The sequence below is a fragment of the Eptesicus fuscus genome, chromosome 5 (assembly GCF_027574615.1).
Source record: "Eptesicus fuscus isolate TK198812 chromosome 5, DD_ASM_mEF_20220401, whole genome shotgun sequence".
NCBI lineage: Eukaryota > Metazoa > Chordata > Mammalia > Chiroptera > Vespertilionidae > Eptesicus > Eptesicus fuscus.
The window spans coordinates 107,793,756-107,808,682 of NC_072477.1; the positions used below are offsets into that span (position 1 = coordinate 107,793,756).

Sequence of the window (14,927 nt, forward strand, 5' to 3'; positions counted from 1 at the left end):
GGCCGGGAGGGCGGGGCGGAGGCGGGAGGTCACTTCCGGCACCGGCTACACTTGTGCTTAGAGCCCCGCTCCTCCGGCCTGGGCACCGGGCGCCGTCCTTGGGGGACGTTGACTTTCCCGCAGTCGCACTTGGGCTTCCTGGGGCCCAGAAGGGCCGCTCGTTCCGGGAGCGGCGGGTGGGGCCGGGGGCTGGTGGGTGGCTGTCCGCGCCCAGGGACCCGGGGCCCGACGGCATCCCCAGGCCCGAGCTCTGTGCTGGTCCGGCGTAGTCGCTCCCGGAGAGCAGGGAGCGAGAGGAAACGCTACGTGGAGAGGGGCCTGTGCCGGACGTTGGGATGCTGGCGCCGATCCCCCTTCTGGGGTTTGGGGGCTGCAGCCTTCAGTTCTCATCCTCCAAGGAGCCCCCCTCCATCCGCCCCCACACACCTCACTCCTCCTTGGCTCAGCCCTTTAGGCCTCGGCTGAGGTTGCAAGTACCCGTCTTGACGAGAAAGAAACCAAGGTCTAGGCATAGAAGATCATCTGCTGGCCAGGGGCACTTGGCTGCTAAGAAGTGGCAGAACCCCCTCCGCCCCCTCGCGCCTCTAGATTCCCCGAGCTTGAGCTCCTCTCTTTCCTGGTGGAGGTGCACAGGCCAAGAAAGGCTCTCAGCTGCCTCAGTTGTGTGTCAGCTCTGGCCCTGTCTTGCTCCAAAGCCTTGAATGCCACATTTCAGATCCCACATTCCCTAGCGGCCTAGCCTGGCACCCGAACACTGGAGGATTTGGTCCCTCCCCTAACCCTCCTGTAATGACAGCTGCCTCAGCCAAGGGTTCCCTTTCTGCAGGGGCCATGAGATGAGCCTCATCTTCCTGGTTCCTCTCTCCCCCACCTCCCACCTGAAGCTCTTCAACTAAAGCATGTATTTGATGGCCCTTAGGGGGTAAAGAATTGTGAGCTGGGAAAGAACAACCTAGCCCTCACCCATGGCTCTTATTGATCGGTGAGCCATTAATGCTTTATCCCTTTAGGCAAAAGGACTCCTTGAAAGCACACGTCTGGGGCTTATGATAGAGGAGGGATGGGTTATGCCAGCAGCATTCAGTTCAACCCAACTGTGTGTACAGATTCCCACCCACTCCTGGCTCTGTACCAAGTTACTATAAATCAGACAAGAAGATTGATTCCTGCTCAGCCCAATAAGGAGGGCATCGCATGGTTCTGCTTCTCAGATCCAAGGACCATTGTCCAGCAGAGAAAGCCTTGTGAAGGCTGGACTTGGGAGAGATGAGTTTTGATGGGTGGGAAGAGGGAATAGTCCTTAATTATCACCTACCCAAAGATAGGGGAATATTAAGCAAGGAGGCAGACAGCTCTGAGAAGGAAGAGAGGTGGGCAAAAGGTACACTTGACCATGTTCACTGCCTGCTGCTGTCCGGCCAGCCGATCGGTGTTCCTTGACTGCCTTTGTTCTCTTGCTTCAGATGTACCTCACACCTGGTCTTCCTGCCTCTCCCACAGCCTCATCAGTCTCCTGGGTTCTTGCTGCTGGTGGTCACCTTCCCCATTTCTGGCTGGTTCGCCCTGGACACCCCCAAGGTGTTTGGGCCATACTGAGCATTGATGGATGAACTTTTTGTCCTTTGTCTTCTTTCCTTAAGTATATTATCACACTTCTGTGAAATGGGCAGGGCCAGGACACATCTTTCAGTTGAGGAAACAAGCTCATATTTGTCCAAAGTCATTCAGGAACCAAACTCCCAAGTCCTGGGTTCTGGACAATAGTGTTAAGGTGCATACAGATATCTTTGCCAAACCTTCCTGCCTTTGGATTAGGCTAAATTGGAAATGGAAAGCATTAAAATTGGCCCCGTAGATAATGAGTGAAAGGAATTCAGGCCTTGTTTTTATAGGGGGTGTCTGCAGATGGGAAAGGATGAACTATAGTTGAGGGTCACACCTGAAAGCTGCAGTGAAGTGGAAGCCAGGCAGGCCCTGCTCTTTGTGCGGCCCTAGGCCATGGTCAATTTTTCTGGAAAGACTTCGTGTTTGGTGTAGTCTGGAAGAAAGTCCTTAGAAAGTCCTAAATCCTAGTCCTAACACTGCCACTGAAACAAATACTGTGACCTTGGGCAAGTCACTTTGCTTCTCTGGGCCTTCGTTCCTCAATGTAGTTGTATTTACTTCTTTGCGGACTCCAGCACCTGAAGTTGGCAAAGCCCTTTGCTTGGGGTTGCTGGTAGAGCAGCCCAGAATTTGATCCTAACTAATTCAAGGACAGACAGTTTTCTGGTTTGAGTCACATCTAGCTTCAGACCACAGAAAAGATCTCTAAGGATCAAGTCAATACAGTGTGATAGTGGAGAGCATGGCCACTGGAGTCATTCAGATCTTTTCAGTTAGGGACTGTGATTTTTGAGCAAGTCACTTAACCCCTCAGAGCCTTGTTTTCTCATGTAAAAACAGTTTAAGTATACCTGACATTGCCCAGGGCAAGGGGGAGAGAGGTGAGGGAGGGCCCTGGGCAGACATCAATGCCAATCCGGGCTCACCACACTCAACCCTTCCTTTGCCGTTGTGAGCAGATTGTGCCCACCTATGATCAGTTGATCGTGTTTCTATTGGGCTGGATCCGTACCCCTCAGGAGCCCGGCATGGTTCTGCTCCTGCCTTCACTGACTCCTTTCACAGGGTGGATCTGAGGACACGAGCTTTCAGTGTCCCTCCTGCAAGGTGAGGGGCTTCTTGGCTCTCCTGGACAGAGAGAATGGGGGCTGTACAGAGTATATCCTGGGTGCCAGTGCCTTGGCCTGTGAGTAGCCATCAGAGGCAAGAGAAGGGGAGTGGGGAGGAGAGCAGAAAATACCTAACCCCATGTACCTGGGGACACCATTTGTCCATGAGGCTCTAGTGACCAGGTAGTGGATCAAGCTGGGTGGTCTCAGTGCATCTGATCTCCCGCAGCTTCAGCCCCTTGAAAGTCTTCTCTTTGATGCCCCCTGCCCCCAATCTAAGAATGGGGCCGTGCTCTCCACGGGGGCCAATGTCCAGGTTAGGGCTCCAGTATTGTCAGTGATGACTGTGAGGGACCTGAACACAGCCATGGCCCAGAATGCCATGACCAAGGCCCTGCTCAAGAGGCCTCTGTGGACAATCCAGCTGGAGAAGCTCAAGGTCAGCAACCAGCTCCTGGTAGGCAGCACTTCTCAGGGCAGAATTTGGTGGCTGGCACCTGGGCCTCCCTCTGCCTGCGGACACTTTGAGCAAAGCAGCAGATTGTTCTAGGCATCAGTCTCCCCGTGCCTGAAGAGTGTGACAGCCTGTGAAGAGCCAGTGGTATGGGTGGGACTATGAGTATGTATGTAGCACTTCATTATCTATTTGCCTATCAATGGACACTTAAGTTGCTTCCATACTGTAGCTATTGTAAATAATGCTGCAATGAACATAGATATGTATATAACAGTTTGAATTAGTGTTTTGGATTTCTTCAGACATAGACCCAGAACTGGGATTGCTGGTTTATAGAGTAGTTCTATTTTTAGTTTTTGTGAGGAATCTCCATACTGTTTTCCATAGTGGCCATGTTAGATAGAACAAGGGTCTCAACGTCTGGGTGTTTTTACTAAATGCCATTCTTGCTAAGTGTTAAAATGTAGCACAATATTTTGCAGAAGCAGCTGTACACAGGATGAGCTTGACAGGAACCCTACCGTATTAAGTGTAGCCAACTGCAAAGAAGAAATCAACATTTAATTAACCAAATCTATCTATATAAAAGGCTAAGTGACTGACCGTCCGACTGACCTGCAGGTACATATGACGCACACTGGCAATTTAAAAATAAATGTTGACTTGCACATGTGCAATACATATAAAGCTCTCGCTGGTGTCAATTGCATGCATGTGTTTCCATGTCATTGTCGATCGTGAATTTGGTTGTTTTTGTTGAAATAATTTGTAATGGATCTATTATTGAAGCTACCTTTGGAAATACTATATCTATAGATAATATTAAAACTATATCTAAACACACGATTCTTTGTCCAAAAAATGATCACATTCATAAATTAAATTAAGAAATTTTGGATATACTGGATGGAGATTTCCACATCTATTTGAGTGACAATTCCATTGATTCAACGGATGATGCTGAAAAGGAAAATTTTCCCATTGAATTTCTTATAGTATTACTCCTTCAGGAATGCCATGTCATAAATTAAAATTGAAAGTCGGTGCAATCATCATGCTACTGAGAAATATTAATAGTAAATGTGGTCTTTGTAATGGTACTAGATTTATTATCAAAAGATTGCGACCTAACATAATCGAAGCTGAAGTATTAACAGGATCTGCAGAGGGAGAGGTTGTTCTGATTCCAATAATTGATTTGTCCCCGTCTGACACTGGCCTCCCATTTAAATTAATTCAAAGACAGTTTCCCGTGATGCCAGCATTTGCGATGACTATTAATAAACCACAAGGACAAACTCTAGACAGAGTAGGAATAGTCCTACCTGAACCCGTTTTCAGACATGGTCAGCTATATGTTGCTTTCTCTCGAGTTCGAAGAGCATGTGACGTTAAAGTTAAAGCTGTACCAGTAAATACTTCATCACAAGGGAAATTAGTCAAGCACTCTGAAAGTGTTTGTGGTATACAGGGAGATATTAGAATAAGTTTAATCAATTTATCAGTCATTGTTTTTATCACTGTTGTTTTTATATCATGTTGTTATTGTTTATTGATCAGTTTATATATTATTTTCATATACTAGTACATTTTACTAATTTTCTTTCATCTCTGGCACTTCTATTATAGACAAAGGGTGAACAGTGATATTACAATATTTCTTCTAATTAATGTCCTTTCAATGTGCACGAATCTGTGCACCAGGCCACTAGTATGTATAAAGCAATAGCTAAGGCTACCATCAGGGATGTGAATCTCCTGTCTCCTTTATGTGCTGCAAGTAAATAAAACTAAAGATAATCAATGCACCCCAAGCGGTGAACTCCTTGAGTTAGGTAACAGGTGCACCAATCTGCATTCCCAGCAACAGTGCACAGGGTTCCCTTTTCTGACACCCTCACCAACTTGTTTGTTGATTTATTGATAATAGCCATTTAGACAGGTGATAGCTTATTGTGGTTTGAATTTGCATTTCTTTGATTATTAGTGACTTTGAACATCGTTTCATATATTTGTGTCTTCTTTGGAGAAATTGTCTATTCAGGTCCTCTGCCCATTTTTTAATTGGATTGTTTGTGGGGGTTTTTTGTGTGTCAAGTTGTATATATGAGTTTCTTATGTATTTTGGGTAGTAACCCTTTCTTGGATGTATCACTGGCAAATATCTTCTCCCATTCAATAGGTTATATTTTTGTTTTGTTCTAATTATGTGAAAAATGCCTTTGGTATTTTGATAAGAATTGCATTGAATCTCTAGATTATTTGGGGTAGTATAGACATTTTAACCATGTTAATTCTTCTTATCCATGAGCACAGTATATACTTTCATTTGTTTATATCTTATTCAATTTCTTTTTTCAATGTCATAGTACTCCAAGTACAGGTCTTTTACCTTCCTTGGTTAAATTTATTCCTAGGTATTTTATTCTTTCTGATGCAATTGTAAATGGGATTTTCTTTCTTCTTTTTAAAATATATTTTTATTGATTTTCAGAGAGGAAGAGAGAGACAGGAACATCAATGGTGAGAGAGAATCATTTATAGGCTGCCTCCTGCATGCCCCCCACTGGGGATCGAGCCCACAACCCAGGCATGTGTCCTTGGCCGGAATAGAACCTGGGACCCTTCATTCCACAGGCCAATGCTCTATCCACTAAGCTAAACCTGTTAGGGCTTGGATTTTCTTAATTTCTCTTTCTGATAGTTTGTTATTTGTGTATTAAAATGTAACCAATGCCTGAATATCAGTTTTGTATCCTGCGACTTTACTTAATTCACTTATTCTAGTAGGTGTTTTTTTTTTTTTTTAATCTTATACAGGTTCCCTGTATAGTATCATTGTTATATGGTAGGCAGCTATCAATCGGAGCCTGGCTGGCCACTTCAGAGAGGCAGGCTAGGCCAGGGCTGTGTAAAGGACACTGGTGTGGAAATCCAGGAGTGCCCTGCAGACTCCAACCAACTCCCGCCTATGTGTGGGTGCTGTGTCCAACATAGGGAGGTGGGCTGAGATCTATAGCATCTCTAGGCTTTCTGGTGGTGGATCCTGCTGCACTCTCCCCACTACATAGATAGTCAGAGAGCACCAAGAATCTCCCCCATTGGCCATGATTGCTCTGGCGGAGGTTCTTACACCAAGCTGCCAAAAAGCTAGAAAGATGAATGAACAGGGCCCCAGTGCTGAAAGCTAGCAAGATAATTGGATAGAAAAAAGCCCTTCCTTCCCTATCTCTGTAAGAACTCTGGGCTTGAGCAGGAAGGGGAGATGGTCTTTGAGACTGGAGTCCACCATTTTCCCAGGTCCCGGCACCTGAATAAAACTTCTTTCCTTTTGCACCAGTGCCTGTCTCACAAGTTTGGCTTTTGGGTGGAACCTGTGTTTTTCGTTACTTCATATCATCTGCAAATAATGACAGTTTTACTTCTTTCCAATTTGGCTGCCTTTCCTCCCTCCCTCCCTCTCCCTCCCTCCCTCCCTCCCTCCCTCCCTTTCTTCCTTCCTTCCTTCCTTCCTTCCTTCCTTCCTTCCTTCCTTCCTTCCTTCCTTCCTTCCGATTGTTGTGTTGACTTTCAATACCATCTATCTATCTATCTATCTATCTATCTATCTATCATCTATCTATCTATCTATCTATCTATCTATCTATCTATCTATCTATCTATCTAAACTCTAATATGCAAATAGACCAAACAGCAGAACAACCAAACAACTGCACAACCAGTCGCTAATGATGTGTGCTGACCACCAGGGGGCACACACATGGTGGGTGTAGGCAGTAGGCAGCAGAGTGCAGAATGTGGTGGGCGTCAGCCGCGGCAGAATGGTGGATCAGGTGAGTGGGGGTGCCAGACCAAGGCAGGTGCTGATCACTGTCATTGGGGTGAGCTTCTGATGACTGAAAAGTCTTTGCTCCCGCATGTCGCGGTCCCGCCTGGCACTGTCCCCACTCGCACCCACTGCTGGCGCCAGAGCCGCTGCTCGCACCTGCTGCCAGTGCCCGGGGCCGGCTCTGATTGCTAGGCACTGTCAGCGGGTGCGAGTGGTGGCTGCCAGCCCTCATCACCCCTGAGGGCTTCTCCACCTCCCCCTGCTCCTGAGGGGCGAGGGGGTCAGCAGCCGCCTCTCGCACCCGCAGCTGGTGCAGGAGCTGCCTCTTGCAGCCACTGTGGCACCAGCCCCGATGACTCTGTGCCATCAGCAGGTGCAAGAGGGCTGGCACCGTCGGCGCATGGGAGCGGCGGTGGCAGGAACAGGCTGCCAGCAGACGGGACCAGGGGGTCGTGGCGGGAGGGGCCGGGCGGGGGCACAGAGGATGGGCTGAGACCCACCCCTGTGCCCACCGCAGCCTTGCGGCCCACAGTTCCTTTCAAGGTGCATGAATTCATGCACTGGGCCCCTACTCCTATATAATAAAAGGCTAATATGCAAATCGACCAAACGGCGGAATGACCAGTCGCTATGACGTGCACTGGCCACCAGGAGGCAGATGCTCAACACAGGAGCTGCCCCAGGTGGTTAGTGTGCTCCCACAGGGGGAGTGCCGCTCATCCAAAAGCTGGGCTCACAGCTGGCGAGCACAGCAGCGGTGGTGGGAGCCTCGCCTGCCACTGTGGCAGCACTAAGGACCTCTTGGGGGATGTCTGACTGCCAACTTAGGCTCCCTGGGCAGGCCTAGGCTGGCAGTCAGACATCCCCCAAGAGGTCTCGGACTGCTAGAGGGTGCAGGCCAGGCTGAGAGAAACCTCCCTTCCCTCCAGTGCCTGAAGGTCATGTACCGGGCCTCTAGTATTGAATAAAAGTGGTGACAGTCTTGGTAGAGAATGCTTTTAGCTTTTCCCTAAAGAGTATGATGTTAGCTGTGAGTTTGTTAGATGTGGCCTTTATTATACTGAGATGTTTCCTCTATTCCCATTTTACTGAGGGTTTTTATCATAAATGGATGTTGTCATATGCTTTTTCTACATCTATTGATATGATCATATGATTTTCATCCTTCATTTTATTTTTGTGGTGTATCATGATAATTGATTTGCAGATATTGAACCAGTTTTGGTTCCCAGGAATAAATCCCACTTGATCATGGTGATATGATCAAGTGGGATTTATCAAGATATGATCTTTTTAATATATTGCTGAATTTGATTTGCTAATATTTTAGTAAGGATTTTCTATTTCTATTTTCATCAGGGTATTGGTCTATAACCTTTTTGTTGTTCTGTCTTTGGCTTTGGTATTGCTGGCCTCATAAAATGAGTTCGGGAACCTTCTTTTGGCATAGTTTGAGAAGGAGAGGTGTTAATTCTTCTTTGAATGTTTGGTAAAATTCACCTCTGAAGCCATCCAGTCCTCAACTTTTGTTTGTTAGGAGTTTTTTTATTACTAATTTGATTTCGTTAGTAGTTATTGATATGTTCACAATTTCTGTTTCTTGTTGAGTCAGCCTTGGAAGATAGTATGTTTCTAGGAATTTATACATTTCTTCTCAGTTGTCCAATTTGTTGGCATGTAGTGTTCATAATATTTTCTTATAATCATTTGTATTTCTCTGGTGTCAGTTGTTATTTCTCTTTTATTTCTGATTTTACTTATTTGGTTCTCTTGCTTTTTTTTTTTTTTTCTTGATAAGCCTGGTTAATGTTTTATCAACTTTATTTAACTTTTTCTACTTTTTTTAGGTGGAAGGTTAGATTGTTTATTTGAGATTTTTCTTGTTTCTCAAGGTAGGCCTTCATTGCTATGAATTTTCCTCTTAGAACTGCATTGGCTGTGTCCCATAGATTTTTGGGGTGTTGTGTTTTTAATTTTATTTGTCTCAAGATATCTTTTTATTTCTTCTTTGATCCATTGTTAACGCATTTGTTGTATAATAACATGTTATTTAGCCTCCATGTGTTTGTGTATATTTCAGTTTTCTTCTTCTAATTGATTTCTAGTTTCATACCATTGTGTTTAAAGAAGATGCTTGCTACGATTTAAATCTTATTAAATTTATTGAGAATTGTTTTGTGGCCCAGCATGTGGTCTATCCTTGAAAATGTTCCATGTACACTTGAAAATTATATTCTGCTTCTTTGGGGTGAACTATTCTTAAAATACCTATTAAGTCCATTTGGTCTAATGTATCATATAAGGCTATTGTTTTCTTGTTGGTTTTCTGTCTGGAAGATCTATCCATTGATGTCAATGGGTTATTAAAGTCCCTTATGATGACTGTACTACTGTAGATCTCTCTCTTTATGTCTGCCAATATTTGCTTTATATATTTAGGGGTTCCCACATTGGGTGTGTAAATATTTGAAGGGTTATATCTTCTTATTGGATTGACCCCTTTATCATTATGAAATGTCTCTTTTTGTCTTTGTTGTTTTAAAGTCTATCTAGTCTATATATCTCTAATATATCAATCCCAGCTTTTTGTTGTTGTTATGTTTGGTATGAAATACCTTTTTTCATCCCTTTCAGTCTGTGTGTGTCTTTGTATCTGAAGTGGGTCTCTTGTAGGCAGTATATGCATGGGTCTTGTTTACTTACCCATTCAGCCACCCTATATCTTTTTATTGTATCATTTAATCAATTACATTTAAAGTGATAGGTATGTAGTTATTGCCATTTTATTATTCATATATTTTATCTCTTTTTTCTTCTTCTTAAATGCAGGAAGCCACCACTTGCCAATACTGTCAGTGCACCAAGGAACACGGAAAGCTGATGGACCTTGGGCATTAATAGGGCTGATGCTAAGCACCGAGTGTTGAGATAATGGTGGCTCAAGGCAATTCCCTAACCTGATAATCCCTTTACTGTTTACCACACTTTACCTTTTTTTTTAAATATATTTTATTAATTTTTTACAGAGAGGAAGGGAGAGGGATAGAGAGCTAGAAACATCGATGAGAGAGAAACATCGATCGGCTGCCTCTTGCACACCCCCTACTGGGGATGTGCCCGCAACCAAGGTACATGCCCTTGACCGGAATTGAACCTGGGACCCTTGAGTCCGCAGGCCGACGCTCTATCCACTGAGCCAAACCGGTTTCGGCCTACCACACTTTACCTTTGATATGCCTGTATGCATTGCTAAAGGGAAAATATGTATTCAAGTAAAGAAATAGCGGACCAGGCCAGGTTTCGGTGTGCCTCTTCAAGAAAGAGGTCTCCATGTGGTCCCCAATGCCTTCTAAATCCATATTTCTTGTATAGTATTTTCATTTGTGTGTCGGCCCCTCCTTCAGATCCTGAACCCTGCCGCGAAGGTCGTGGCACTTAAAGAATTCTCTTTAACCTTTCTTCAAATAATACTGGTTTGGTGGTGATGAATTCCTTTGGCTTTTTCTTGTCTTAGAAACACTTTCTCTTTCCTTTGATTTTAAATTATAGTCCTGCTGGGTAGAATAATCTTGGTTGTAGGTACTTGCTTTTAATCACTTGGAATATTTTGTGCTAATCTCTCCTGGCCTGCAAAGTTTTTGTTGAAAAGTAAGCTGATTATCTTCTGGGAGCTCCCTTTTAGGAGCTTTTCTTTTGGTGCTTTTAAGATTCTCTCTTTATCCTTTACCTTTGGCATTTTAATTTGATGAGTCTTGTGTGGGTCTCTTTGGGTTCATCTTGTTTGGGACTGTGCCCTTCCTGGATTTGTATGTCTATTTCCTTTGCCAAGTCAGGAAACGTCAATCATTATTGCTTCAAATAGGTTTTCAATTTCTTACTCTTTCTCTTTTCCTTCGGGAACCCCTACAATGCACATATTTTATGCTTGTTGTTGTCCCAGAGGTTTCTTAAACTATCCTCTTTAATTTTTTTTTTCTTTTTGCTGTGCAGAAAACTGAGAGAAGCAGTTTGGGGGAGTCAGTATCACACCAAGATGTTAGAATCATTTAGGGGCCATTTCCCAGACACAGTTGGCTGCTGGTAAAGTAGAATCAGTGCCTCTGGTTAAAATGAAATCTCAGGAAAGCCTGCACAACTCCCTAAGCCCTGGTTCAGGTATACATTTCTCATTCTCACTCTCCTTTTTGCCTACATTTCATCTGGAAGGATTGAAAACTCCCCACCTCTTACTTGCTAGACTCTCCTTAGCTGCTCCAGGCCAGCTGCTTTACCTCTCACTGCCTTGGTCCAGCCTCCCACCCTCACCTATCACTTTCTGCAGCAGGCTTTGCTTCCTAAGCCTTAGGAGAAAAAAGTCTAGGACAAGAACTCTTTCATCTCCCTCCAGCATCACCCTTCAAAATCATCGACATATGTGCTTTTTTGTTTTTTAATCCTCACCCAAGGATGTTTCCATTGATTTTAGAAAGGAGAGAGAAACATCAATTGGTTGCTTCCCACCTGGGTATGTACCCTGACCAGGAATTGAACCCATGACCTTTCATTGTACGGGATGATTCTCTAACCAACTGAGCCACACCAGCCAGGGCTGTGCTATTTTTCCTGCCATGTTGGAAGCATCTACTTCCTCTGTCTGAGGTTCATCCTTGCACCAACAATGCTCTGGCCCAGAACCTGGCTCACTTTATCCATCCATCCATCCTCTCTTCTTCTTGCCTTTCTGCCTCTCTCTCCTTTCCTTCCTTCCCCCCTGTTCTTAGTCTGGGCTTCCCTTAGGCTCCTAAGACAGTCACACAGTGAACTCCCTCTTGCTAATGCAGAGGGCACTTTTCAGTCCTTCCTCTATTTCACCCGGTGGCAGACTTTGACACGGTGCACCCATCCTTCTCTTACTGTAGATCCATCATCTGCTTCCCTGGGCTTCCATTACTCTGCACCCCAGCTTCCTCTTTCCTTTCTGGTCACTCTTGTTACTCCTGCCCTTTAGTTTCCAGATTTCTGTCAATGGCCTCTTTTTGTCTATGACCTCCTGGGGCCGTTACTACCTCTGGACACTAATGATTTTCACCACTCTGCACTAGTCCTACTCTCTCCTGCACCCTGGACCCATTTATCCAACTGCCTATTGGGCAGTTGGCTGTGCCATACACACCTCAAGCTTAATGCATTAAACAAAAATTATCATCCCTCCCCTACCTGCTTCCAATTCTGCGTCACCTGCTGTGTTCCCTTCTGGACGAATACCCACACTCACAATTCACACCAGAAACCTTGCAGTGACTTTTGCGGCAAGATTCAGGATCTGAAGGAGGGGCTGACACACAAATGAAAATGCTATACAAGAAATATGAATTTAGAAGGCATTGGGGGCCAGGTGGAGCCTCTTTCTTGAAGAGACACACCAAGATGGGGCCCTGTCTGCTTTTTATTCAACTTTAGATACACATCTTGCCCTCAGTAAAGCATGGCAAACAAGAAGCAGACAGACAGTCTCAAAGGTCAGTAAAGACCAGTAAGGTCCAGTAAACATTTACTTGGAGGCCGTCAGGTCAAGAGATTGCTTCAAGCTACCACTATCTCAACAGGAACAATCGGTGCCCAGTGTCAGCCCTGCTAACGCTCAAGGTCCATCAGCCTCCTGTGTTCCGTGGTGCACGCTCATGACAGTGTTGGCAAGCTGTGGCTTCCCACAAACCTGACTTCTCTGACTCCTCCTCACTGCTCTGTCTCTCATCACACATCTGGGCAGCTGACGAGCCCAGTGGTGCTCTTTCTCTAGTATCTTGCTGCAGCTTCATTTAGTTTACAGAATTGTTCTCCTTGGATATATCTTAGCTCCATGGCCACCTGTCTGCCTGATACCAGATCCACATCATTTCTGTTGGCAATTTGAAACAACATCCTACTTTGGTCTCTGTGCCTCCACCCTCAGCCCCCTCCAGCCCAGTGTCCACATGGCAGCCAAGAGAATCTTTCCAACAAGCAAGTCTTCTCTGTTAACTCCCTGCTAAACACCTCTCTGGGGCTCCTTGTGCCTCAGAATAAATCCAGATGAGCAGGAACAGCTACCTCTGATCCCCTCAGCTGTCTCCAGCCTCCCAGCCCACACTTGAGGGCTTAACTAAAGGGAACTCGCAGTCCCAGAATGTTCTAGCCTCTCATGTCCGAGCTTGTGCACATTCTGCCCTTCACCTGTATAATTCCCTGCCTCATGTCCTCACTGGCCCTCTCCTGGCTGCTTACTGCCAGTAGCACACAGCTGGATTGTATTGTTCTGTGCCCATGTTCCCAAGCAGAGACTTGTCAAGGGGGTGCCTCGTGAGCCTGCCCAAAGGAGGTGCTCCGGACAGTGTGCTGCCTGATTTCCGTTGATCCCCACACTGTCCTCCCACTGGAAAGCAGCAACAGCACAGGGCCTGGGGGCTTGAGGTGGACCAGGTGGGGCTGGCAGTGAGGCTGTGCGACAGCCACCCCAGGACAGTTCGGCTGGGCCAGCTGGGCAGTCCCCGCCAGCAGCTGGCTCTCCGCTTCCTGGGGAGGCGCATTTACTCACTGGCAGGAAGTACCCTGCCCCCAGGGCCAGGTGAGGAGCCTCCTGCAAAGGGTGGGGGCTCAGCAGGGCACTCAGCTTGGTGTCCAGCACAGGCTGAGCTTTGCTACTTGCTCCCTTAAGCAAGCACCTTTATGCAGTCCATACTCTGCGTGTCTCTTCAGGCCACTCGGATTCTGGAGCTGACTAGAACTAAGGCAGTGGGAAGAGCTTAGGTGTCTCTAAGTGCGTGGAGGCCATGGTAGAAGAGATTTACATTCAGACTGAATAGCTTAGAAATGGGGTTTGGGAATTAAGGATGAAAACTTAAGAGTGGCTTCTTAGCAGAGTAGGGAGTTGAACACAGGCCTGAAGGGGGTGTAAGGGAACTACTGGGAAGGTATGGAGGCCACAGTGATCCTGACCTTGGCAGCAAATTGACCTCCCCTCTCTGCCACTTCCCCAACCCTGTGGACTACCCCCACAGATACCTTGGAGATGGTGAGCAAAGTTGAGTTGCCTGCCCCTCACATTGGTGCTAGGCCCAGCTTGAAGCAGCCCGTGGCCGAGGGACTGCTGACTACTCTGCAGCCCCACCTGGTCAGCCAAGTTCGGGCCTGCTGCCAGTTCAATGATGTCCTTCCCAGTGACACCCAGAGCACCGACTTCCTGGACCTAACTACAGGTGCAAGTGCCTCCCCACCCACTCCTTCCCACCATGGTTGCTTGTAGCCCCTGCCCTCCACCCTGGATCCATTTTTATCTTTTTTTAAAGTATATTTGTATTGATTTCAGAGAGGAAGAGAGAGGGAGAAAGAGATAGAAACATCAATGATGAGAGAGAATCATTGATCCACTGCCTCCTGTACACCCCACACTGGGGATTGAGCCCACAAGCCAGGCATGTGCCCTGACGAGAAATCGAATGTGAACTCCTGGTAGACACTCAACAACTCAGCCATGCTGGCTGGGCCCAGGTCCTTTTTTAGGTTACTCCTGATCCTGCCAACAGTTTAGAGTGAACCCATAGCAGTCAGGGGCTCAGACACCATTTGCAGAGAATGATTATCCAGACCTCTGTCTCCCTACCCTGTCCTCTTCGGCAGGACAACTCAGATAGCCAGGCTTCCTGTACCAAGAGCCCTGCACATGCTGTAGGCCTACTGTGTGCCAGGCCTTGTGCTGAGCACTTTTTGCTCATTAGCTCACCTACTTCTCACTGTGTGCCTATGATTTAGGTTGTATCATCATTCCCATTCCCCAGTTGGAAACTGAGGCTTGGATCAATTACATAGTCAATAGCATTTGAACGCAGGGTACTAGAACCTGAATGCTTAATCACTACTTTCTACTCCTCCAGTGGGACATGCTAACCCCCTTTACCCCATGGCATGCCTA

The 14,927-nt window shown here is 46.2% G+C and overlaps 1 protein-coding gene across 1 annotated transcript; it reads left to right on the forward strand.

Annotated features, from left to right (window-relative positions):
• The first annotated feature begins 1,060 nt into the window (after positions 1-1,060).
• Positions 1,061-14,649, forward strand: STOML1 (stomatin like 1). Its single transcript, XM_054715665.1, is given in 11 exon segments — positions 1,061-1,100; positions 1,464-1,508; positions 1,511-1,578; positions 2,565-2,649; positions 2,652-2,712; positions 2,961-3,171; positions 13,403-13,448; positions 13,451-13,493; positions 13,495-13,583; positions 14,017-14,214; positions 14,636-14,649. Coding segments are annotated over 11 exon segments (900 nt in total).
• Positions 14,650-14,927: the final 278 nt, after the last annotated feature.